At 40.6% G+C, this 26,164-nt stretch overlaps 1 protein-coding gene across 9 annotated transcripts in view; it reads right to left on the reverse strand.

Annotated features, from left to right (window-relative positions):
- Nucleotides 1–16,260, reverse strand: part of cep162 (centrosomal protein 162) — a 27,084-nt gene extending 10,824 nt beyond the window's left edge. For 2 of the 9 annotated variants that reach the window (XM_076737635.1, XM_076737634.1), the window contains exons 1-15: nucleotides 16,164–16,243; nucleotides 14,860–14,960; nucleotides 13,286–13,421; nucleotides 10,892–10,951; nucleotides 9,461–9,745; nucleotides 8,922–9,068; nucleotides 8,055–8,232; nucleotides 7,012–7,091; nucleotides 6,866–6,936; nucleotides 5,676–5,706; nucleotides 3,928–4,002; nucleotides 3,004–3,210; nucleotides 1,979–2,060; nucleotides 716–977; nucleotides 54–288 (exon numbers count right to left, since the gene is read on the reverse strand). In XM_076737635.1, the coding sequence (XP_076593750.1) occupies nucleotides 54–288; nucleotides 716–977; nucleotides 1,979–2,060; nucleotides 3,004–3,210; nucleotides 3,928–4,002; nucleotides 5,676–5,706; nucleotides 6,866–6,936; nucleotides 7,012–7,091; nucleotides 8,055–8,232; nucleotides 8,922–9,068; nucleotides 9,461–9,745; nucleotides 10,892–10,951; nucleotides 13,286–13,421; nucleotides 14,860–14,919 (1,909 nt within the window). In that variant the 5' untranslated portion in view covers nucleotides 14,920–14,960; nucleotides 16,164–16,243. Of the gene's footprint in view, nucleotides 1–53; nucleotides 289–715; nucleotides 978–1,978; nucleotides 2,061–3,003; nucleotides 3,211–3,927; nucleotides 4,003–5,675; nucleotides 5,707–6,865; nucleotides 6,937–7,011; nucleotides 7,092–8,054; nucleotides 8,233–8,921; nucleotides 9,069–9,460; nucleotides 9,746–10,891; nucleotides 10,952–13,285; nucleotides 13,422–14,859; nucleotides 14,961–16,163 lie in introns of all 9 variants that reach the window. The other 7 variants (XM_076737638.1, XM_076737637.1, XM_076737641.1 and 4 more) reach the window with 5 other exon arrangements.
- Nucleotides 16,261–26,164: the final 9,904 nt, after the last annotated feature.

Here is a 26,164-nt window from a genome sequence, read left to right on the forward strand (position 1 = left end):
TAATCTTAATAGTTGAATGACTTGCTGTTTTGTGTGAGAGTGCCTCTTATAACCTGTGTTGTCATCCTTTTCTTGGCTCTTTGTGGATTTGTTTCTTTTCTGTGGATGCTGCAGAGGACGGGAGATCGAAGGCTGGGCTCTGGTGGTTGCAGTCGCTCTGCTGAGTCCTGCTGACCTGCTGATCACTGCTGTCCCCCCCTCCACTCCTCTCCTGCCTCTCACAGGAGCCACAGTGGGTTTCCTCACTGAAGATGTAGAGTGATGAGAAACAGTGGAGCCATGGGAGGCCTGGGGGAAAAAAATAGAATACTAGCATTACAAATCAAGTGGCAAAAGAGTGTTTTCTGCTTTAAATAGGCTGTCACTAGCATTTGCTGTTTTTGCTAAATATTAGGTTTTGTATCATCTGAATCTAAATTGCATTTTGCAGAGAACAGCATACAGTATAGCACAACTGACACACAATTGTCAGAATTGTTTCAAATATGTCTTAATAGGCTGTGCTGACACACTGAATTCATGTCAGGAGAAAAACACTTTGTTTCAGTAACAACAGAGCACTGCAGCTTAGCCTCTGCTTGATCCCACCACTTACCTTACCAATGCTAAATTATTAATGTTCTCTTTGGGAGAACTGCTGCTTTATGAGGTCTGTCTGATGCAACTAAAAATCCAATCACTGCTGAACGGGAGAAAAAATTGAAGCTTGCCTCACCAGTTGTTTCTTAACTTTGCCAGCCTGAGAGGATGTGGAAGGCGAGTATTTGTCCTGATCCTGCATCAGCCTCTCTACTTCCTGTCTGATGCTCCATGTCAGGTTGAGGTTGGGAGAGTCTGGGGACCTTAATCTCCTGGCTCCCTTTATCCCTGCAATGGGGTCAGCCTCTCCTGGTGGCTTCAGTTGTGACTCTGGAGATGTCACATCTGGGAAAGTCCTTTCCAATAAGTGGGGTTTCTTTTCTTGGTCAACTACAGCACTGCAACCAGAAAAAAGAGAAAACCACATTAAACTTTGAAAACATTATGTGTCCCTTGTGTCTTGCTGTGACTAAAATCCAGGTTTGGAATTTGAAGGAGGCAGACGTTTTCACCATTGACAATGGTAGACTAGGCTTCCTTGAAGTATTAAACTGAAACTAATCCTTGACCTGAAAGCGAAGAGAAGAAGATGATGCTGATGTGACTGTGGGTTTGATGGAAAAAAAGGGAAAATTCAACATGTGTGCACTGATATGCAATCTGTGGTTTGCAGACAACAGAACATGTTCTCCAAATTTCTGCATATGTCATTTAAAAATTCTAACTGGAACGTGTGTTTTCACCTCCTACAACTGGTTCCAAGTAGTTTTAAACTCAAATGAAATACAAAAAAAATCTGACAGACAAAGTAGACCTGTGTCTTATGGTGCAGTGTTGGTTCTTGTTAAGTGCAGAGTAACTCTCGAAAACTCTGGCTTTCAGTACACACACAAAAGCACTTAGCTCTTGTTCAGGCAGGCACATTAGTTCACATGACAATCCTGTCTGTAGGGGACTACGGTGATATTTCTATGTTCTACTGTCAATACTTCTGTCATTACATAAGAGTCTAATATGGCTCATAACTAGGCCTGTCCTCCATATTGTTGTATTGTATTGTACTTAAGTGCCTTATTTATTCTTTTGCCATTTATACTTTTAATATTTTTAATTCAACTGCAGTTTTGTAGTTGAAATTGAGTTTGTATTCTCAGTTTTGTTTGATGTCAGCTTTATAGGGTGCCCATGTAAAAGAATTCTCACCACCAATTGAATGACAGCGTAGAAATCAAAGCTTAAATAATGACGTGATGATGTCAGATCTCTGTGGTTACACACATGTCAGAATCCGTGTCAGATGAACCAGTGAACGGTCAAATAATGAAAGAACAACTGGCAGTATATTGATGTTTTGTGATCATCATTTTGGATGATCTCTACAAGCCTCTGGTGTCCTGACCTGACAGGCTGGAGAGTGAAGCCTCTCATATGGTCCTCCTCTGGCCGGATGGGTCTCATTAACTCTTCTGCTGTGGGGAGCTCTAGACACACACACAAAATAACTATTCATCATCAGTTCTAAAAATCTGCATAACTGTCAACATAGGGAATTCAAAATAAGGAAAATCTTCCAGCACCCCGCCCTGGGCTGTCCTACCGCCCTCATCAGTGTCCACATGCACCTTACATTTACACAAGGCTACAAGCAGTGAATCCTGAAATCATCAGGGTCTATTTTAACCCATATCATGATCTTTTGCCTGAAGGTAACCAAACTTAACTTTCTTTTGCCTATATGAATCTAAACTGCGACCGAAAACTGAAAATAAAAGAGAAAGAAACTGAAAATAATAAGAGAGATATGTTAAAAAATAAAAAGTCAACAACATAACGCTGAGTTCCACACGGGACACAAACGACAGTCTCCAGGCTGAAGGTCCTGTGCTCGACCCATCCATCCACCGCTCCCTATGTGGACTCTGTCACCCTTTGCTCATTTGCAACGATGGTCCTGGAGCAACATGAATTCTGATGTTGTAGGGAAACCAACACGGATCAGAAAAACCTCAAATAGGTGGTTTTGCTGAACCATCACAACCACAAGGACAAAGAGTAGATGCAAGGCCTTTTGAAGAGGTTCAGTTCATGAGGTGTTCAGTGTTTACCATGACTGATGAAGTGAGGAGGCCATGGGGACTGCTGCCTCCATGAATCAATAAAGAGCATGATGGATTGTGGGATGCTGACAGCCGTAAAGGACACAGCCAGACTAAGAAAAACTTGGCTGCATTTGTTGGATGTTTCTAGAGAAAACAGTTATGTTGAATTCTTATGACAGTTCAGTCTTTAAATACAGACTTCAGAGGAGTCAGACACTTAATGGGGATGCAGCTTTAGTCAACGCATCATTCCTCCAGTCAGAGCAGTGAATTATTACAGACAGAGGGAGCCCACAGCACTGTTTACACTATGGTAGTGTCGGACCTGACTCATTGGTAGAAGCAGGTTGAAGAGACAGTCTGGCATGCTGAGGGGGGGATGATGGAGACACAGGTCTGTTGATCGCCCCCCTCCCTTCCAGAGATAAATAATGGTGATGATGGTCATCTGAATCTTCCACAGCGTGGATCTGTCTGTAGGCCTCATGAAGAGCATCCATCTCTGAGCCCCCACTCTGCACATATGACTGGCCTGTACAGAAAACAAGTTCAGTGCACTCTGTACCAAAGCAGGGTAACACTTCAATGATCCTGAGGGGAAACTGTAATGAATCATTAATCACTGGATTTGTCTGATAAGAAACAAGTGGAAGCTCAATGATTTACTGTGAGAAAACACATCTTGCCCAAAGAAAAGTTTGCTGAGAATCTACTCAGTGTGCTGCATCTTCCAAAGGATGGATGGCCATACAAAATGTGACTGTTTGTGAGTTGTTGATTCAGATTTGGTATTTTGGGAAGCTTTGTTGTGGACTGGGTGTGGGACTGTTGTGATATGAATGAAGAAACTACCAAGAGTAAGCTTGATTTTGTGAGTACCTAACTGAAAAAAAACCCATCCTCTCCCTTCATGCCTCCCTCCAATGACACTCCCTGAAAAACACATGAATGTACAGAGCCTGACTACTGCTGGAGGACAAGATAATAAATTGACAAATGCAGCACATCATTGTTATCACCAACTGTGCCAAAACTACTTCTTGTCTGATGCATGTAGGCAGGTATACAGGTAGACAGGCAGGTAGGCCACCCAATCTTTTCCTTTGGCCTGAAATAATTGATTGTATGGGCGTAACAAATGACCTGTTTTACTCAAAGACTGCACTGTAGTATCTGGTGTTGGTTTTGTTCCACTGGTTCCACTGGGTTACTGGTTAACAGTCTTCTGTTCCTTGACCCTGTGTGTTACCTCTGTCCAGTGATCCTGCTGTGTCCTTCCTTCTGTTGTCTCCACTGTTGTCATCCAGGGAATCATAGAGGGAAACTGACACAAAAGGTAAGTTAGGGTGAACAATGTATGATTAGCTGTGGATGCATATAACATTATGGAAGTACAGCAGTAAAAACTAATGAATATAATGTTCATTAACACCGTAGGCAGGCTCTATGAACTAAAAAAGAGACATTTGAGTAAGCTTACGCACAAATATACACTACCACTAAAAAGGTTGGGGTCACTTGGAAATTTGCTTATTTTCAAAAGAAAACACCTTTTTTCAATTAAAATAACATTAATGCAGTCTAGACACTGTTAATGTGGTAAATGTCTATTATAGGTGCAAGCAGCTGATTTTTCTATTTTGTTTTGCCTTTGTTTGATTGAACAGCTTGAGAGAGACAGGAAAGAGGGAAGAGAGAGGGGGATGACATGCAGCAAAGGGTTCTGGGTTGGAATCAAGCCTGGAGTACTGCAGTATAGACACAGTCTTGGTACATGGGACACACTCTCCAGGCGAACTGTCGGGGCACTCTGGAAACGACACATCTTTAATGGAATATCTGCATTCATGCTTAGAGGCCCATTTTCAGCAAGCATCACTTCTGTATACCATCGGCACATTGTGTTAGCTAATCCAAGTCCATCATGTTAAATGGCCAATCAATCCTTAGAAACCCTTGTGCAATTATGATAGCAAATCAGAAAACTGTCTGCTGATTAAAGAAGCAATAAAATTGGCCTTCCTTAGGCTAGTTGAGTATCTTAAGCGTCAGCATTTGTGGGTTTGATGATAGTCTCAAAATGTCCAGAAAAAAAAAACTTTCTTTGGAAACTTCTTAGTCTATTCTTGTTCTGAGAAATGAAGGCTAATCAATGCAAGAATCTCATACAATATGGCGTGTATGAGAGAACAACTCCTTTCACAGAACGGCATACACTGGCTTTAACAGGACAGAGAAGTGGAAGGCCCTGGTGCACAACTGTACAAGAGGACAAGTACATTAGAGTCTTTAGTTTGAAAAACGGATGCCTCACAGGTCCTCAACTGGCAGATTCATTAAATGGTACCCATAAAACACCTGTGTCAGCATCAACAGTGAAGAGGCTACTCCAGGACGATGGCCTTCTAGGCATCTACCTGAGACCAGCCAATAAATGGAAAAGATTAAGATGAGCAAAAGAGCACAGATGTTAGACAGAGGAGAACTGGAAAAAGGTGTTATGGACAGACAAAGAACATTTGCACTGCAAAAACGCAGCTCTAAGATAAATAAACAGGGGAAAACTGTTTCAAATTTCCCAATGCAGAGCTCCAAACTATTCAAGCACTATTTAGGGAAGAAAGAGTCAGCTGGTAATTCTGTCTGTAATGGAGTGGTCAGCTGAGCTATTGAGCTGTAATGGGGAGAGCTTGACTGTATGGTGCCTAAGAAGTGTCCATCAAGCCAATCCAGCTTGTGGATTGGGAAAAATGTGAGTTCTTTCCATGGAAAACATGAAATGTTCTTGGTGACCCCAAACATTTGTGCAGTCATGTATGTTGATGGTTGTGAGATCATTGGTATGAACAACATGGTTTCTACTGCAGTGCTTTGTTATTCAGTGGTTTAAATGCTGTTGAAACTGTATCATCGATCAAACTCCATTTAACACCTGGAAAGATTTTATTCCTCCCACCACCCATGACTTCACTGAAATATCAGCTCTTTTTCTCTTACCTTTGGCAAGAACTGGAGACATTTTAGACTTCTGAAAAACACATAATAGCATGAATTATTGAATCACGTATCAAGATGTCAGTTTGCGATATTCAGCATAAAAAAGATGAAGCTTAGAGCATGAAGCCTCACTAATGTCATCAAAAATATATTGACTTTGATGCAGCTCTGAGAGTTCAGCAGAACTGGGTAAAAAACAAACTGAACTGGTAATGAATTTACTTCAGAAAGCAATAAAACAGCTCTGTTAGCTGAGCCTTTCCCTGACTGTGAACTAGCAGTGACACATTGTTTCCTTCACATATTTCACTGTTAGAGTCGTAGCTTTGAGTAGATGAATCGTGTCAAACAGCTTGTTGGTATTGCTAAATGAATGTGCCCTTCTCTCTACGCCTCATGTACACAAACAACGGGTTGGGGTCTCAGTCCATACCATGTAGCATATAGATACTCTGTCTACGTTGGCCACCAACTGCTCACTGGGGCTCATTCACTTGAAACATACATTTTATGGCTGTGGGATTCCTCTGTAGCCTTTACACTGTGTGCCATGTTTGTGTACCACATTAGCTGCTGTGTGTGTATGTGATTGTTTTTTAACTTTCATGTTTTTATACTTGTTTCTTCCAGATGTCCTCAATAAAGTATGGCAACCCTGATGAAGAGCACAGGTGAAAATGGATTGGTCTGACTGTTGTGTTCTCAATGCTAAATATTTTCCTGAAGTTTGGACGGTAAGACTCCTTTCCCTTTTCCATGCACCTTGCAAATCAGTGAAACTGCACAGACTTCATAAGTGCTCTGTAACAGCAACACTGAGGGAGCTCTTCTTTTAAAACCAAGGAGGGTTTATTTTGGTATCTAAAATATACCTGATAATGTGACAGAACAATCTCAAATCAAGATCCACTAATTAGCTTTCATATCTAATGTCAAACACCCAAAACATAAACATATTGTAGTAGGGGTCAAGACTTCCCCTAAATACACGGCAACCCATCATGTAAATGAAAATCCACACTTAGGTCAAATGAGGACGTGGCTAAAAAAAGTTAGTAAGTGGGTTGAAAGCATTTTGTCACAAGGTTACAAATGAACTTAAATGTGGATAATTGTTTGCCTGACTGAGGTCCTAAGTTTGAGTCCTAAGCTTTAGTTTGACTTAATCATTATAAATTCCAACTACAAACCTCCTCCCGTGGCTCTTTTCCATTCTCCTCTTCCTCAAAATCTTCACTGTAGTGTGGAGAGCCTGTATAAGCTGAGAGAGACAAGAGCTGCTTGAGACAGACGGAGACAGAGAAAAACAAGTTTGCAGAGTGTTCATTACTCTTACCTGGAGACTCTCTGACAGGCTCTGTGACTCTGGCCTTTCTCTGATCATCATCACTCTGTTCCACTGCTTCCTCAGCTTTCCTGGAGGGAGGATATCCATCCTCATTACATCACAGTCATAACCCTCATCTTCAGAGGTAGATCAGCAGCAAATACACTGCACCAGACCGCATAAGCAAGCCTGGAGTGTGTGAGCCTGCCAGTCCACATCTCAAGTGCTGATGGACTTTTAAAAAGTTATCTCTGAGCCCCATCTGGACAGCTTTAATACATCACAGAGGGTAGAAAAACACTCACCATGAACCTCATTAACTTCAGTCAGGATTCGTAACAGCATTTTAGTTATCATCAAATTACAGGAGGGGTTTGGAGATATTTTGTGATGAAATCATACGACCTTCATCAGTAGTGGGATTCCAAGAGAACAACTTTACAATAACAAGGTTATGCTAGTTAACTAAGAGCATCCAGACTGAAACACAGAAGTGCTGCTGCTTTCCAAAGAGAGGCAGCGAATGAAGTGCCTGCTGGTTACATGCTGTGGTTTTCGCTTGACTGGCTCACTGATGTTTATTGTTTGCACCAAAAGCAAACAAAAAAAAACCATTTTGTGATCATTGAGAATTAGATTTTGATGAAAAGTGCATTATATTAGCAATCTCCCTTCATGCTGTCACAGTCTGTGGAGGAAACGAAAGCAGGAAAAACTGCCCGACTCAGCCTTTGTACAAAAGTAGCAGCCATTGTACCATAAAAAGCCCAAAATACAAATTTGACTCTCTTTCCACTCATCCTTGTCCTCATTATTATCTGCTCATGAATCTCCAAACTTCACCGTATCAGTGAAGCTGTAAACACACTTCAGTGGCGTCCTTGTTTACTTCTGTAAGACAGCGCGCTGCATGTGACTTCATGTGGTGTGTTACTGTTCCTAGCAGGACTGTTAATGTGAACAGCCAATGAATCCAAAGCACTAAGGCTAGCAGTGTGAACATAGCCTTAGTGCTTAGCGGGCGCAATATTTGAGCATGGCTGTTTACATACCTGAGGCTTGTTCCGATGGTAGAACTTGTTGAGTCCAGCTCCCTGTTCAGCTTGGAGTAATCTATAGTTGCTGAGGCTCCTTCCTCGAGCTGGGCAAAGAATCTGGCTTTTTCCTCTTCTTCCTCCAGAGTGTCCAAACCAATGTTGGTAGTGTTTGCGGCTGGTACCATCACTGAGTCTGTGCACAGGAATTAAGAGAGTACAATGTCCCGTAATCAGTTATTCAAATTCGATGCACTCACCAACACTGTCAGCAGTTGCTGGAGAAGTGGCTGTGACACACAGCTCAGCTCACAATTATTACACAATTTACTTAATAAAAAATCATACTCCTCCTTGGAGCCTAAACACACAGACACGATCCATATATTTTTAGATATGGTGTGAGTTCAGCTTCCTTATGACTCCAGAACTTGCCTGAGAATCATCGTTGTTTTTAAGTTCTCTTCCATATCAAAGTATCATATCAAACAGGAACTGCTAATAGCTAATTTGGGATACTTTCAATGGTGTCTATATGCCAGTGGGGCTCAAGTTGTGGCCACCAACAAACTAAAACATTAAACTTCCCTAACCCTCTAAAGATCCAACATTATGGGAACTGCAGTTCCAAAACTTCCAAACAGAAGTGAGCATCTTGTTACACATAATGACAAAATCTTATTACAAAATATTATGGGGGGTGTTAGGGGGCTGCAGCTGTTATAGTTTTGTCTAAGTGTCAGACTCTGAAAAACCCTGTCATAGAAAACCAGTGTTGAATGAACTGCACTATAAAATGTGATCCAGCCGACTGCGCGTGTAGTTAAAGTATCTTGGCGCCGCATGTTCGCCTCACTCTGTTCGTTCCTGCTGTCCAGGACTCACCCTCTATCTCAGCACTGTCTCTGATGACAGCAGCTGCTTCCTGCTCTTCTTCCTTCAAACCAGCATCTCCTGGATCCTCCTCCTCCTCCCGAATAGACTGAGACTTCCTAAAAGACTTCCTGAAAGTCTTCCCAGATCCCAGCAGTCCTGGAAAAAGAAAGAAAGAATAGTAATAGAAAAGTATACGTGAAGCTTGTGTTAGTCAACGCAGGTGACACTGAGGAATGTCTGCACCCACTACTAATACAGGTTATACACGAGGACAAACATAATACATAACAACAAACAGGATCACACAGCTGATTCAACAACTCACAACAACATATTCACAACACTGTCGCTTCAAAAAGCAAGAACCTCCATCAGGGAGTGAATGACAATGACACAACAATCATCTGCTGTTACAGATAATAATATCTATGTGGCAGGAAGACTGACACTTTGACAGAGACCATGACAAAAACTGAAGAGAACTAGTGGTGCTGTTGTACTGAGGGGCTAACACTACCAAAGGGTTTGGGGGTTTGAGCTGAAGTTACCATCTTCACTGTCCCCCTGGCCTTGACTATCAGTGCTGGCTGGTGGAGAATCATTAGAGTGTGTCTCATCATGGCTCGTCTCTCCTGACACACACTGGAGGTTTTCATGAGTGGAACTGCTCATGCTGTCAGAGCGCGAGTCATCAGGTGGAGCTCTGTGTCTCTCCACAGTCTGCGGAACCTCCGAAGCTCTATCTTTGTGGTTCTCGTCCAACTGAAGTGGTTTATCCAGAGCTTTGCTGCGAGGTTTGGGGATCGGCTTATGAGAAGGCTCAGCACTGACAACTTCAGACGACAAGACGAAAGAAATGATGATGAGGCACTGTCCGGTTAAATCTGGAACGGCTGTTTGAACGTGACATCAGGTTTCTGGCCATCACGTCTTAAAATTTCCAGCAATCAAGCATGCTTTAACAATGAGGTGCTGCCATTTCAGAACAGTAAATATGCAGCAGTTTCACAGAGATCATAGTCAAAAACTAATCAGTTTCACTGTCAACTTCACAACAGGAAGAGGTGACTGCTGCCCCCTCATAGAGAGCAAAGGCCAGCTGACCCTCGTGTGCACACGACTACACATCACAACAGCTCGCCTCAGTGGACGATGAGTGAACTTGCCAGCTTGACATTGTGTGCGTGCCACATGACCTTGGCAAGCACAGGAACAACACCAAGAAAAGTAACGGAAGAGCAAACATGTATGTAAGGTAGGGCTTTCTGGCACATCTTCAAATGTGGATGCCACATTTTGACAAGGAAGAAGACAGTTAAAAAATGCTGGCGAACCAATTCTGATCTTTTTTTAAACTGTTGTGATTCTGACAATTTTCTAGGTGTGCACTACTAAATCAGTGGAGTACTCTTTCAACACCATGCTGTGAGCTACAGGTACACCCCATGTGACCAACGAGGCGAACAGGCTGAAAAACAGACGGACACTGCTGCCCTGAGAGTCTGTACACATTAAGCCAGCTGAACACAAAAACACACCTTTTTCTCTCCATTTAAACCCATTTACCTGAAACGAAACAGTCTCCAGAGCACATTAATGTGAAAAGGCTGTCTCGCTGAATTAACTGTACTTTTACGATAATGTAAGCCTTGATGATCAGAGGGTGAGTCCAGGTAAAGTTAAACCTTTTGTCTCTTCTGACTTTGTGTGATCATTCAATTCAAATGTGAATATAGCCAATCACTTCGCACAGCTGTTGTCAATTGCCTGTATTTAATTGGGGGGTTTGTATGTTCAGCTTCAGTAAAGCACAGCGCAGCTCATCACACAGCAGGAGGGGACTGAACAGTGCTTTAACCGGACACACTGGACATTTTCACACATAAACAGTGATTTAAAAATGAAGTAGCTCAACACAGACATAGCGGAAAAGAACTCTAAGTGAACTCTGTGGTGGGACTTTATCAACTCGTTCTCACCATCGTTGTTCTCAGGCTGAGATTTCTTGGTTTTGATAAATCTGCTTTTGGCCATCCCTGCTGAGGAGAGTGGAAAAGCAGAAAGGGACAGTCTTTCAAATCAGGAGATAATGAAGTGTCAAATCGAGAGCTATGAATGTACACCCAATTTTCTGCGGATTTGCACATTTTTTGCAGTGAATTTAATGCTTCACAGAAGCACTGAAAGAGATTTGTTGACTGGATATTATTACAAATTGACTACATTATAATATCTCACAAAGGTCAGCACTTTCAGCACAAAGACTAATTCAGAATCTAAATGAGTCTAATGATGGTTTTAAAGACCAATTACATACTAAATACCAACTTCAGGCAAAAAACACTTTAATGCGTGTTCCACACACAAGTGTGCTGTGTACTGCATGTGTGTTTCACTGCTCAGTGAACTTTAAGCCACAGCGTGTGACTGAAAGATGTGCAAAATTCAGAAAATCAGGCTGGGCCAGGTTTTCACAGTGCTGTGAAAAAAGAAAGTTCAAGGAAAGAAAGTTCACATCCAACAAGCCAGGCAGACAAATGAGAAAAGCAGAATGAAACAGATCAACAGCAGTTTGAAGCCGTCGTGCTGCTTCTGTTGGAAATGGATGAGGAGGAACATGAGCAAAGGAGAGATCAGTCAGAGGCGTGAAGCTGAAAAATACAAGTTAGGAGGAGAGAGGTACTTTCATTTGATGAGGAGGATGGAGAGGTGAGAAAGCCATCATAAAATCCAAAGATTACGCTTCGGTTTTTTATGGAAACTTCAGCCTCAGCAGAGGTTTAACCAGCCAGAATTACCTTCACCAACACTGAACCTACTCTACAAAATATCAGAAAATCAGGAAAAATGAGTCCTTTAGCTCAAGGTCATTCCTTCTGATAGCTTGTTTTGTTCAACCAACAGTCCAAATTCAAAGATATTCAATTTAGATAGATAAAGTACTTTATCGATCCCCTCAGGGAAATCAATCTAAGACAAAGCAGCAGACTGATGAAGGCTTTTCTCCACAGAAAGCATGTTTTTGCTTTTCTCCCGACTTGGCAAGAGTCCTGCAACAACATATGGTTCGTTAAAGTGATTGGTTTAGGTTAGGCCGTGATAGATGGTGATGGACAGAAGGTTCATCCAATCATCTGCCAAGTTTTTTTGGAAAGTGCACGCCCTTTTTCAAACAGTTCCAAGAACGACTTCCCAGATGGTTCTGCGTAACAAACCATCTGGTGCAGGAGGTTACTCATCAATTCCAAATAATGGCAGAGCACAATCTCAAACCTGCATGTCACAGGCATTAGAAACATTTAGAAACTGCAGCAGTTTATCACTAACAACGCACTTAGAGAACAGCCTAAATATCAAGGAAGCTTTTCCTCCGGCTCTACCATCAGTCCCTCCAGAATCTGTCTAACCAGGAAATAAGAAACGACTTCCACTTAGTGATGGAACGAAGACATTTGAAGTTCCATCTTAACTCAGCTGTAACTAACTTGTATGTTGCAGCTTGTTTCTATGAAGTTACAATGTGACTGTCAGTACTTTCAACAGGCTGCTTAAATTGCACAGCCTTCTCATTTTAGTATTAAAGTCCTTGAATATTTGGCCTTGAATTTTTTGTATTTCTTCATGATATTGAATACACATGACTGACTAAGCAACAGTCAAGGTTCTAAATATTTTAAGTTATTAAGAGTTTAACACTCCAAAACGTATCCAGCCTGCTTCATCGGGACTGTGCGTGTGATGTTCTCCCTCTGATAGACAGCCTAGTTGTTCATTCTCAGCTAAAGAACAATAAAAGAATGCTGAAATCCTTTTCAAGGACAAGACAAGACTTTACAGGACATTTTACTTTTTCACTCATTGAAAATTCAGTTCGCTCATGTGAAATGACTAAAGGTGTCCTAATTTTGGCAGAAAACAGTATGCTCATAAAGGACCCAGCCCTCATAGTAAACAATTGTTTGAGAAAATACATTTTCAGGGCATTTAAACCTCAATTATCACTATAGTACTTAACAAAACAAAAGCACTGACTTGTCTGCATACCAGTTTTACAAAATGTCTTTCTAGCTAAAAAGGATGAATTCTAAAGCTTCTCTCTAAAAATATTCCCCAGCAAGCCACTGACCTCTCTTTGCTACTTCCACAAAAGACTACTTTTATGGCTGTTTAATTGCTGCCAGCTGTTAACTGCAGTAACATATGCCCAAATCCTCTCTCAGTTCCTCCCTAAACTGCAAAGCTTAAACACCGGCAGAACTGCAGCTACTGATGTTACACATTCTCATCCTGACGAGCTACCAAAGCTACCAAAGCCTCCAAAGTCCTGTGTGACGGATGTATACGGTATCATGGAGAAACCCCCCCATTATTACCTGTCTGTGTTCCCCGAACGCTGTGGTCATCATCTTCCCACCAAGACACTGTTGGTTTCTGTGCTGACTTCCAACTGCTTTTAGCACTGGGCTGCTTGTCAGTGCCGCCCAAATCCACAGAGTCATCTGAGATGGACTGACAGGAAATCAGGTTTAAGCCTTCAGGATAAGACTGTACATATCAAACCAAAAAGCACAGCAAGGTTAAACATACAGACAGATTAAATTCACGTTTTATGCTGCCTTTTAAAATCACTGTCATACATTTCCTCATCTCTTATGCACACAGAAATCAGCTGAACATATCAGGAAACACTGATGTCCCCATACTACTATTAGGTATTGGGTCTGATATTGTACTCACGTACTTGTAATCGTAAAACTACTCCACTTCACTGCAATGTGACATTAACCTCTTGTCAGTTTAGAGGGTAGGCAGAGGAGAAGCAATGTCAGCAGTGTGGAGATGTTTTAGGCTAAGTGATAATGGCTATGCTCTGCTAAATTGTCAAGAGGAGTGGTGAAAAGTTGCTCCTTTAACAAGCAACACATACATATCCAACACAACACACAGTTCAAGGAATGTGCTAATGGTAGCAGCTGGAAACAGCAACAACCAGCTGTGCAGCAAACGTTTGAGAAACAAGAGGAATTGTTGGGCGGGAAAAATCCCAGACGCATTGACCAAGTGCATTGCTCCTGATGACCAGCCTTCAGATGGACAGCTGAAGTCTGAACTTCACACACACCTTAGCCAAATACATTTCATTCATTTAAATACTTTGATGTTGTTTTTCCTTTAGTAAATCTGGCACAAGAGGTTGCTGTAATAATTACAATAAACCCATTCTTCATTTCAGCACTCTCTGCCTGACACTCATTAAAATACAAACTCGTCAGTTATATGGTGCTAAATGTTTTAATAAATGACTTATCAGTGCTTAATCTAACTCCGCACAGCCTTGCTGATACACTGGATGTTTTTTGTACAGAATGTGTGACTACACCGCATGTGTGAATATCTTTGAAATTCAACTTGAAATAGATAGCAAATACTTGATTGGGCTCCTTGTACTTCCTGAGATTTACAGCCATTTTCTTATCATACTGCATTTAGTATTTTGGTATGAAAACCCACATCTTGAATTTAACCACGTATGCTGTATCCTTAAAACATGTCTGCATTTCTAACAAACCAAATCATTTTAGAATTGGTCCAAAATTCATGATGATTTTCATTGTGGATAAACCTCCTGCCTGAATAGACTGAGATGCATTATGAGGCATAGTTTCCCTGAACCAATATGGCCGCCAATTCCTTGGAATTGAGAGCATGTGCCACATATATGTCACACAGTAACAAGAGATCACTCAGCAAAGATAAAATCCACCAGCATTCCGAGCTTGGCTGAGTGTTAATTTCAGATACAGTCTGTGTGATAGTGGGCTATTAAATCACAGTGTTACAAAGGTAGAGAGCTCAGTGGTCGATGACTGTCATCCATTGGCTGGCACCGCCGACCATCGGCTCAACCCTAAAGGATAACTTAAGCCTGAAGACAATGTTACATTACCTCCTTCAAGAACAGCTCAAACTGCTCATCTAGCTCCTCCTTTGTCAGTCTGTGAGACATAGTGACAGTATCCACTCCATCAGCCAATGGAAAGCCAGCAACTGGTGCAAAAAAAAAATAAGAACTCAGACCTCATGTGTAGAGTGGATTTTGAAAGAAATGCTATTATATGGTTAGCATTAAAATTCCAAAATGTGATAAAGTTCATCATTGATGTTGGAAAAATGAGTCTGCAAAAACATTCTCTTAAATCAAGGTGCACATGCTAACTTTCCTTCTCAGATCACCAACCCCAAATTAAGATTAAATATTGTATGAAACCTGAAAAGGTGGAACTCCAAAGCAGTGCTATATTAGAAGTAAAAGGGGAAATTAATTAGATTTCGATTTGTTAAAATCTGCCAGTTGAGCTAGTTTGTAACAAAAAGGTAGCTGTCTGTCACTGTTTCTTTAAACACTTTGTGGTAGCCAGTTCAAGCACATTTGATTTGTTAGTGTCAACTGATTCACTGAGTCAGATGTGAATTTAATGAAAGCTTAAACACGTTCTAAGAAAAAAAGACTTTTACTGCTTACTGATAATTGGCTTTAAATTGATATGAAATTCATATCCTGCTTGGCACCTGTACGATGCCCGCGAGCTTTGTCAACCATTAAAATGTGACATTTAACTGAAATAAAATGCCGCTAGGTAAAGCTACTTATGCCGAATCTTTTATGTCAGTCTAACGATTAGTCTACAACGAAAGTCAGCGCACCACAGCATAGCCAAATTTGGAAACATGGATTAAAATTTGAAATATGTTCAAGAGAAAACGGGATGCTGTCAGTCAAGTGTCACCAAAATAGAACACTACCACTTCCGGTCACAACTGTCACAATAAAGCCGTACAGGACACAATGTTCACTAAATTCAACAAATGTCACTGCACGTTTGACAATAAAACCGGGAAATTTGTTTTGTTCTCCTTCTGCAAACTAATATAATCACCTATAACTGACTACAACGAATTCGACATCATACGAAACACTGATGGCGCGTTTTCCTTAAAAATGGCAGTATGTCACTTAATGTGGCGCAGAAGTCGCGTCAAGTTGCCAGCCAAAATTCTATTTTGAAAAAGATATTCCCTGACTTCCGGTGTTTGTCAGGTACATTGACACAGCAAACTAAGTCGTTTATCTCCTTAGCTAGCGTTAGTAACGTTAGCACGAAGAGTAAGATAACTTCTCCCGCTACAACAGACTGAAGCACCACACTGTGATTAGCATAGATTTGTCAGGTTTGTATTGACAGAACTTACACAAAAGATTCGACTTTTGCAGCTCTCAACTGAACACTTGTTCAAACGTCCCACTCCTTGGTTTGTTGTCTTGAATAGCTGTGGTAGTTCTCGCGACAACACCATGGTGACAAACCTCAACCTGATTGGCTGGACGGAAAGTATCATCAGAAATGTTAACCAACGGACGGAAAGATACATGGAGTGGGCGGTGCTTTGGTGTGTGCATGTATTGGTAAAAGCACACATAAACTCTTCATGGTCATAAGTATGTGGACAGCCCTGTAATATTAAAACTGTGACACTAGTATGTGAAACACGTAAATATTATTTAGTTTTATTACAATTTTAATGATTAACTAACCATTACAACCCAAATTTTGAATGCTAAGTAAAATATGAATAGAACAAGCCCACTAAAGCATATAATCTGCCCCAGAGCACTGCCGCAATGGGTGCACAAAATTTGTGCTCTTACATATGTTTGTTTGTTTTTGTAATATCTTTAGTGTCTATTCTTGTAAAGTTGATGTGACACTACAGAGCTGAAATGTTTAGTTGATTAACTGGTAAGTTAGGCGACAGGAAATTGATAAGCAACAATTTTGATCATTGATGAATCATTTAAGCCATTTATAAAGTAAACATGCCCAACATTACCTAGGTCCAGCTTTTCATATGTGAGGATTTGCTGCTTTTCTCTTGTCTTAAGTGACAGTAAAGTGAATGCATTTGGGTTTTTGATAGTGCTAAAACAAAAAACAACTTCATTTGAGTTTTTGAAAATTGCCATGTGCATGTTAAAATTACCTTCTGACACAACACATGATTATTCAAGAAAACAACTGATGGATTAATCAAGAATGACAATAATTGTTAGTTGCAGCTCTACATTCATTGTGTGATCAGTGATAAATGAATGATTAGGCATAGTTCCTCACATGTATGTTATCAATTGCCTAATGTATTGATGGTGACGTGTGGAATGTCATCACAGATTTTCTATGTATGAGTGCGCTCACATCTTCACCTTTACTGCAGAAAATCACTTGTGGTCATCATCATCATCATCATCATCATCAACGTGTCCGCCTAGAATACAGGAAGAATTAACAGCTAATCAGCAGTTTACAGGTACTTTTTAAACCCTTTGTGCAGATTGTTGCCAGCAAGCAAAGACTTGATAATTCTCTTTAAACTGGTTAAGACACTCATGTCACATCACATTTAATCCAAATGTAAAACAAATAACCAACTCACTGCTGCAATTCCAAACATAAGGTTGGACACTGCTGTCACTCTGACACTGATTAATACAGGGATCAAAGAATGTTTCCTGAATGTGCCATTCCATTGTAGCCCTCCGAAGCTCTAATAAAGATGGATTACTTCCCCTGGAAGTAAGTAAGTATTAAACATTGTCATTTTGCAGTAACTCAGGCTCAGTGACATGAAGTGGAATATTTGAAAAGCATGGGTAGAGGTCACATTTTCTCCACTTGGTGGCAAGCTTGAGCTGAAGATCAGCCTGTCTCCTCCCTGCGTCTGTGTACCTGGAAGGACAGTCCGTCACCAGAGATCAGTAGTAATCTAATAAACTCTGCCCTGCTTGCTTTTCTTTCTTTCAGAGGTCAGAACGGATCCATATAAACTCTGTTTTCACCTGCCTCCCTATATGACTCTGTCCCTCGTAACCTTGCACACACTTCACCAACACTCACACTGTGTGTCAAGGATACAAGGTAGGAACAAGGCATCATATAGGTTGTTCTGTTTTTGCTAACATGTCCTTCAGCCTCATTCCAGTTTCATGTGCCCTAAACCTCTGATGGCCAGATATCAACACAGCAAACGTAGGATTAATGCTCTACCGCCACACATATTCAATATCTGGTTATACTATATGTTTTGGAAATGAAGCTCATTAAGAAATATACAGATCAATAAATGCATCACAATCGTGTGTTTGACATATATGCTGACCTGAACTTTGTTAAAGGACAAAGAGCTGAATATTTTGTGGGGGAATTAGATAAAGGGCCTCTCTCACTTGAACACTGTGACACGTCACAAGGAAAAGCTCAGGTGTAAGTAAAATGAATCATGGCTGAATTTGATGTTGCTGCTTCAGGTTTCAGGGTCCTTGTATTGTCTAAACTGACTTCCTGACACACCATCATTGCTTCAGGTGTGGTCACCTTACACTTCCATCATGTGAATATTTGCTCCGTTTTCCATGGACTTCAAGTGAAGCTTTTACAACAGATAAATTGGAGCACGTGCTTCATGTTTCGGTGTGATCGTCAGATGACTTCTGCAGACTCAGAGGTCATAGTTCACCTTTGTTCGGCTTTGACTAAGCAGATTTTCTCATTCATCCAATAGAAACACTGCTGCTCTGTGTTTGAAAATGGAGACGTTATCATTCAGGCATTTTTTATCATTATATTTTGAACATTTTCATAAAGTCATAAAATATGATGGATGGCTATGGCAGTTTGCAGGATAGTATTTGTTTAGGATTAGCATACTTTAACAAGTGATACTTGAATACATCTTACTGCTTATACTTATACTGAAAGTACTATTGTGATTATTGCACTTCCATAAAGTCGGGGGATGAACAAAATCAAAGCATCAGAGACAAATATTCAGTATCCTGACTTTTGGTATGAGTAAAACTCCAAAACATTGGATTCTACTTTACTAATAATGTAAGCAGAACTGTGGAATACGTTCATTATTCCCTCCATACCCCAAGCCATGTCTTTAAACTCCAGATTATTTTCTGAGAACTATCAAAGCTCCTTCAGAGCCACAGAAGACATAATACAAATGTTTTAACAGACTGAGAAGGGCTTCTCACATTAAGTTCCCCAGTAAATTTTAATACAATATTTGACTTTTAATGGAGTATTCTTATACTTTGGTGTTACTGCATTTGTAAAGGTACTAAATTCCCTTTTAGTTCTACCATCCACTAACACCCTAAAATTGAGTTAAGATGACATTTTGTGTTTTAGTGGTACTGCTGGGTGCTGTAACAAATTCAGGGAGTGCAGGAGGAGGGAGTGGTTATACTGATGACAATGATGGCTGGTTGGTTGGTTCACCACTTTGAAACCAGTGTGAAATGTCTCGTCTACTATTTGGAAGGTTGCCATGAAGTTTGATGAACAATGAATCCTGTAGACTTTGGTGACCACCCTAAGGTTGAAATGATTTTGAGTGAAGTTTCTCAAACTGCTGGACGGACTGCTCTGAAATTCTGCACAGACATTTATGTTCCAGTCAGGATTAATTTTAATAATTTTGCTCGTTCTTTGATTTTTTTTATTTACCAGCATCATCCAGTCAAAATGATTATTCGTCCTATTCTTTGATTTACACCTGCAAAACTAATGACATTGCCATCAGCCTCAGCCTGTTCGTGCTTCGGTAGCAAATGTTAGCATGCTAACATGCTTAACTAAGATGGTGAACATGGTAAACATTAAACCTTTTTGCATGTTAGCATTGTCACAGTGTACCTTAGCATTTAGCTCAAAGCACCACCGTACCAAAGATGATAAAATATGTGTGACCTTTCATTTCCTGGAAGCAGTTAGACGTGAATATCTCCTTCACTCACTGTGTCATTTCTGTTGCTTTAAACACAGATGAATGAAGACGTGGGAGAAATAGACTTACAGCCAATCATTAATAATAATGTAATGATAAACGTTTCCCCAGTCAGCTCAATGAATGGCAGTGTCTTCTTTGCATTTTAGGTTAGGACCATCAGTGTTGTGTTGCTCAATGATAACTGGTTGACTGATTAAGATGGGAATGCTGGTCAGCACTCTGCCTTTTTCATGTGCATCTCCGATGTAAATGTACCAATTCCCTGCTCTAATGAAGGCTTCGTCCTCTCCTGTCACAATGACATTGGGATCACCATCTCGACTGTGAAAACTGGACAGCTACCTTCATCCCCCACCCACCAGCTCCTTATTTTGATTAATATTCATCTGTAGACACTTCTTATAGAAAAGTGGCTTATGAGGATGCAGTTCCCTCATAGATAATTGGAGTGACCGTGAGTGAAGTGCACCTTCTGCAGCTTTCAACTTCCTGTTTTTGATTTAGGGTGTTAAAATGCACAGTGGACGCTGTATGTTTGACCAGCCTTTTCAGTTTTGTAGATACATACTGCTTTAGCCCAGATACCCTGTTAACAATGGCAAGAGGACCTCACTGCACAAGTTATCTGTTCAACTTTGAACTTTTCAACTTCAAGAAGATGACTCTAAGGACATTGTGTCCCAAGATTGAAATAAACATGATGTTTCAAAATGCAAGTAATGTGATTCATGTGCGAAATGCAATGTTAAATGGACACAAAAAAAAAAAAAAAGAGAGAGACTGAAATGGCACAGCTGGAGTTGAAAACCACAAATAAAGGGATAATGGGGCAAAAATGTGGCTGTGAAGCATGTCGGGAAGTCAAACCCATTGAATTTGTTCAGCAGACTCAAGTGATGCTTGAGACATGTTGACCTCTGAGAGAAAATGTAGCAGGGAGGAGGCTCCAATCAAGGCAATGTCACATTATCCAATTTTAAACAACACTACTCTGGCTGAATACAAAACTAGCAAAGAGGAGACGCCCTACGACTTGTAGTAAGTGATGAAACAGGACTATGTTATACATGTATGCACATGATATCAACAAACATCACTTAAAATAGGCCCAACAGGCAGTTGCTTGATGGGAGAGGTTGTAATCAAGCCAGCGGTTAAACTAGATTATATTCCACTAATCTAATCACTGAAAGTGAGTTTACCCGAAATGCTGCTGATAATTCATCATTGTCCAAGGAAACTGGATGCACATCTCTGACAAGGATAGGTCGAATCAAGCAGTGGATCTGTAAGCGGCGGTGGATGTTTGTAACTGGCAAACTTTTTTCCATTCACCTTCTCATTCTTTTCCAAATAAGTTTTGATAAATTGGGTTTTTGTTTATATTGCACCATTCCCTGATGTCTGCAATTACTTGAGTATGTTGGCGTAAACTGTGGATTTCCTTTATATATTGCATTAGGTCATTTTAGTGTCACAGTGTTGCAAGCTTTATAGTGAAGCTAACTGGGAGCTGCAATCAGGGTGAACTGACTGTCTCGGCAGCAGACACTGACATTGTTGTTGGACCAACTACCTGCAAACAAATTTCTTTTCATGGCCATGTAAGCATGAAAATGTACTCTGGTATCAGAATTGTTGACCTGTAACTATAAAAATGCTTAAATATTTAGATTAAAGTGAGGCTAACTTTTGTGTGATAACACTAAATGTCAAAACCTATTGTGATAGCAGCTCGAGTGGGAAGAGTCACTAAGTCAGTGAATTGGCATAGTAAAGTTGCCAATGTTTAACTAACATTAGCCACAATAAGCAAGCACAAACTAGACCAAATATGACTGTAGCAGCAAATCCTTAAAGTAAATTTGTGTTTTATTTTTTATAATTTCAACTTTTCATTTGTAATAGGATTAAATGGGTTATTTCTTCTTTACATACTGTAGTCTTCCTTTAAAGAAAGGATGGAGAGACTCAGATTTCAGATTTTCTCTAACATGATGAATGGGGAAAAATTCCTCATATTGACACATTACCATTTGATGATGGTGGAGGAACACTTTGTTTCCCCGCTGTGTCCAGCTGCAATCTGTGTTTCAGTGTTCATGCTCTCACAAATCTTTGTGTGACTGAACTGAACGATGTATTATTGATGGAGATGATGCAGCTAAAATGACACTCATATCAGTTTGACATGAGACAGTGACAAAGAGTAATGAACAGGTAACAAAAAATACTTCTGAAGTGACGAGATGCTTCCCTGTGTTTCAGGTTTAGGCTTAGCTGTTTCATCTCATACACCAATACTGAAAAAATGGATCTTTGAGGTGAAGGATAAAATTAAGATGAATGAAACAATCAAGAGATAAATGAGTGGAAAAAATGTGTCACACTGGAGAACTAACAATCTGTCTGCACCCCATCAACCTCAAGCTCATTCCCGTGATTGATTAGTTCTGTCTGCACTATTCACTTTTATTGGAAAAGCTCAAGCCTGGTGAATCCTCTCCATCACTTTCTTCTTTGGCAAACCACATAATGTCTGCTTCAAGCAAAAAAGATGATTGTGGGGAGGCTCAACACTTCTCATGGAGACCCATCTCTCCTGTGCTGCCTGTTCCTCCTCTGGGCTGAAGTTTGATGTGACAGCTTACCCAACGGCCAGGGAAGATGACGTACCCTCAGATATCTCTGTGTGCTATCTCAGCCCTGGTTGTCATGTTGAGAAACCTTCCTGATGCTGTCACTCACAGTCCACACAGATAAAGCTATGCGAAAAATGTCAATTGTTTATTACATGTAACTCTCACCAGTCTGTGCTGCATGTCAAGTACTCTGTTGTGTATTATCCAAGAAATTACACTTTGGAATTTGAAAAGTAGATAAAATTCTCTCTCACTGTCTCTTGCCATTTGTAATTCATATTGATGCCTGCCAATGCCATATGGGTGAGGGATTAGCTTTATTTTCCAATGGGAGGGTGCGGTGATTTAAGATGGTGGAGAAGTGGCACCATTTTCCTCTTGTTTCGAGAAAACTTAAAACAAATTCGGTCATGATAAATGCAACAGGTGTGATATTTCAAGATACAGATTCAACAGCATGATTATTGTCCCTTGGGCTGGCCATGATAAAAGGTCACTCTAAATATATATACGGATATTTTGCGAAACAAATATTTTCCTCTGTTTTTGGGCCTCAATATGCAAATAGAGTTGTAGGCCATTAAAATGGAGATTTTTTTCAAAACTCTGCTTTCTGTGTATCCATGTCTCCATGTAAAACCAAGCATGTGGGAAATAATGAACGTCATCACCTCAAGCTGTGCATGCCCAATTGATTTGTCTAATTAGGAAAGGAAAGGAAAATAAGCTGAGCGTGCTTGTTTGAGCATTTTAATGTTTTGCATTTCCGTGTGTATGCCGATATATTGCAAAAAGAAGGTCAAATGGACAGATTTTTTTTGGAAATATTTGTTTACTGCAGCAGTCAGGCTTCTATTCCAACCTTTACCACATGTCATCCCCACTCTCTTCCCCTTTCTCCAGCTGCACTATCAAATGAAGGCAAAAATAATCCCCCAAAAATCTTCAAAAGAATATCCATATACATGTCATTGAGGCCTGTGCAGTTTCATCAAACAACACAATGCCACAAGTTTTGAGAGAGTGTGCAACTGCAGCTGATGCAACAGTTGCATCAAAGTGTCTTTTTTCCAAGCTAAAACTACACATTTTGGAGTGTCCTTTTATTATGACCAGCTGAAGGCTGTTCTGTGTACTAATCATGCTGTTCAATCAGCATATTGATATGCCAGAAGTGTAGCTATACAGAAATTGTTTGGTTGTGCAAACCAACAGTTGCATCAGCTGTCTGGCTGACTGGTCTCTGACGGTCTTGCAGGTGAAGAAGCCTCAAAACTTACAACATCTGTGGGATGAAACCTTTTACATCAAAACTATAAAGTTTGTTTCATATTGGTATATTATTTGTGTTAAGGAGTCAGGATTCTTAAACGTGAACAATAATGGACATATTAAAGGTCTTTTTGGACCACCTGGGTTCAGCAGAAGAAGTTTAAAACACACCATCCATGTTGTGTCCATAATCTTAACCAAGGCCTTCAGTAGCATAATACAACCAGCATCAATGTTTCCTCCAAACCTACTTGACAAAGAAATTTAGTTGTTTATTAGCATTATTAGTATGTAGTACGTAGCATTATTAGTACGTAGGAGGAGGCCGATTTCGATTGGCTTGATTAGAAGCTGCAGGCAGGGTGCTTTCAGAAATCCGCATCTCACTCAAAAAAGCGCGGATGGTCTTAATTCACACTTTGTATGCGTGTGACAGCACTAGAGACCCAAAATAACACCTCAAATCCCAGAAAAAGTGAGTTTTTCATTATATGGAACCTTTAATACAGAAAAAGTCAACAGTAAATGAACCTAACCTTAACCGAAGTGCTTCTGTTGCTTAAACCTGACCACAGTCTGGACGTGAACCCTGGAGTCTGGTGTCACAGTCCTGCACATTGCGCACCCTCCATCCAGCCCAACCACCTCCGTGCGACTCCAGTACAGCACATAAATCTGCTGTTTGATTCACTCAAACAAACGGCACCATAATCCAGGCAGCGATTACGTTTGCCAGCACAACTTAATCACGAATGCAAATGAATTGTATGTAAAAGTAATTCTGAGGAGACAGGGCTGGCTCTGACCCCACTCTCCCTGACAGCCCATTTCATCCCAGAGGAGAAAACAGCCGAGCGATAAACCCAGTGCTGCAGACAGGGGGATATTCTGTCTGTGTGTCCTGGTTTGTTCGTGTGTGTTCCGGCTCCAAGAATCTACATATGTATGCTGTCCGTGTCATATTTACAACCCCAGTCATATGGTAGGTGTCTGGATTGGTGTTTGAGAATAGCATATCCCACTTAGCTCTGTATTTATATTAAATATTAAATCCAATTTAAATACAAAATTACCGTATGAAATATTAACCGAGGGTGTAAATATTTAATGCCAGCCCTTTACCATAGGCCTGGTATTCATTACCATGCAGAGCTGGATTTTAATGGCCAATTCCCCCTGAGACTGTGTGTGGGTTCCCTCTTTCCCTCAAAGCTGCAGCAGGGGGCGCTGTCGGTCTGCATGTCTTTGGTGAGCTCATCCAAAAATAAATAGATTTTCAAGGAAAGGTGAGACTAACTGAAAGACGTGTCGATAAAATAAAAAACAAAACAAAACCTTTTTTCTTTACAGTGAATTACTGCATGTTTTTATTCTCTTTCAGGCCATAGGTCATCATGTGCAGAGTTGAGGTAATTCTGTAGTTGTATACTTACAGAGTGACAAAGTGAGAGATATTGTAAGATGGGGCATCAGCTGAGTGATGTGAGTGGCAACTGCCCAGTTGTTTTCATGTCATCCACTTAATGCATGCTGGGAAAAACTCCAGACACTGAGGGAGAAGCAGGTGACTGACAACATAAATCAGCCACTTTCCTGTTAATTCATCTTATGTATCTTAAAGCAAAAATGAATTTCATCCCAACTTTAGCCAACAGGGGTCAGACTCACACTGCTCTACAAAGGTTTATCAGGTGTTTAAATTACAGTAGACTATAAAACACCTGACTGTTTCCATTTGTCTCTCTCTAAGATTGATCCCTTCAACACACAGCCTTGATGTCTATTGTCTTGACACATTTAAGTACGGGGGATTTCCATTTAAACCCCTACACTACAGTAGGGACATATTAGACTGTATGCGATGTCCTTAAGGTCTAATGCATTGACTGGAACCCAAAATGTCCCCATGAAATTCATCAGGAAAGTTCAGGAAAGGTACTGCTTCTCTCTAATTTTTTCCAAAAATATGCAAGAAATTGAAGATGATATTTCTGAGGGGAGAAATATGAAAGATTAAGACACAGGATGAACTTGGAGAAAAGACAGAGAAAGCTGTGAGTTAAAGAAATTAGCTTTATAGAGTGCTGGGGAGAAGGTGTAGGGTTAGAGATGCATGGGCACGCAGCTGATCTGAGGCAAGGCAGGGAGGAACATTAATCATTGGGAGACATCTGTTCATTCTGCCGCTTTACAATTCTGTCAAAGAGCTCGGACTCCCCCCACCCCCAACCATCCACTCACAGAAAACCTGTCCTCCGTTAAGCATGGCCAGGCAGAGTGAAACATCAGAGTCAGCCTCCGCTAAGAGCCGCCTTCAATTTGATTTCCATTCAAGCCAATTTAAGATGAACAAAACACAGGGACAGGGAAAAGGCTGCAGTGTGTAAATCTGTGCTATTATCTGCATATGGCTGCTTTTATGGAGCAAGAAACTAGCATGTCATAGAGGAAACAGCCATGCATGTGCACATGTCATAAGCTGAC

The sequence above is a fragment of the Chaetodon auriga genome, chromosome 8, assembly GCF_051107435.1.
Source record: "Chaetodon auriga isolate fChaAug3 chromosome 8, fChaAug3.hap1, whole genome shotgun sequence".
Lineage (NCBI taxonomy): Eukaryota > Metazoa > Chordata > Actinopteri > Chaetodontiformes > Chaetodontidae > Chaetodon > Chaetodon auriga.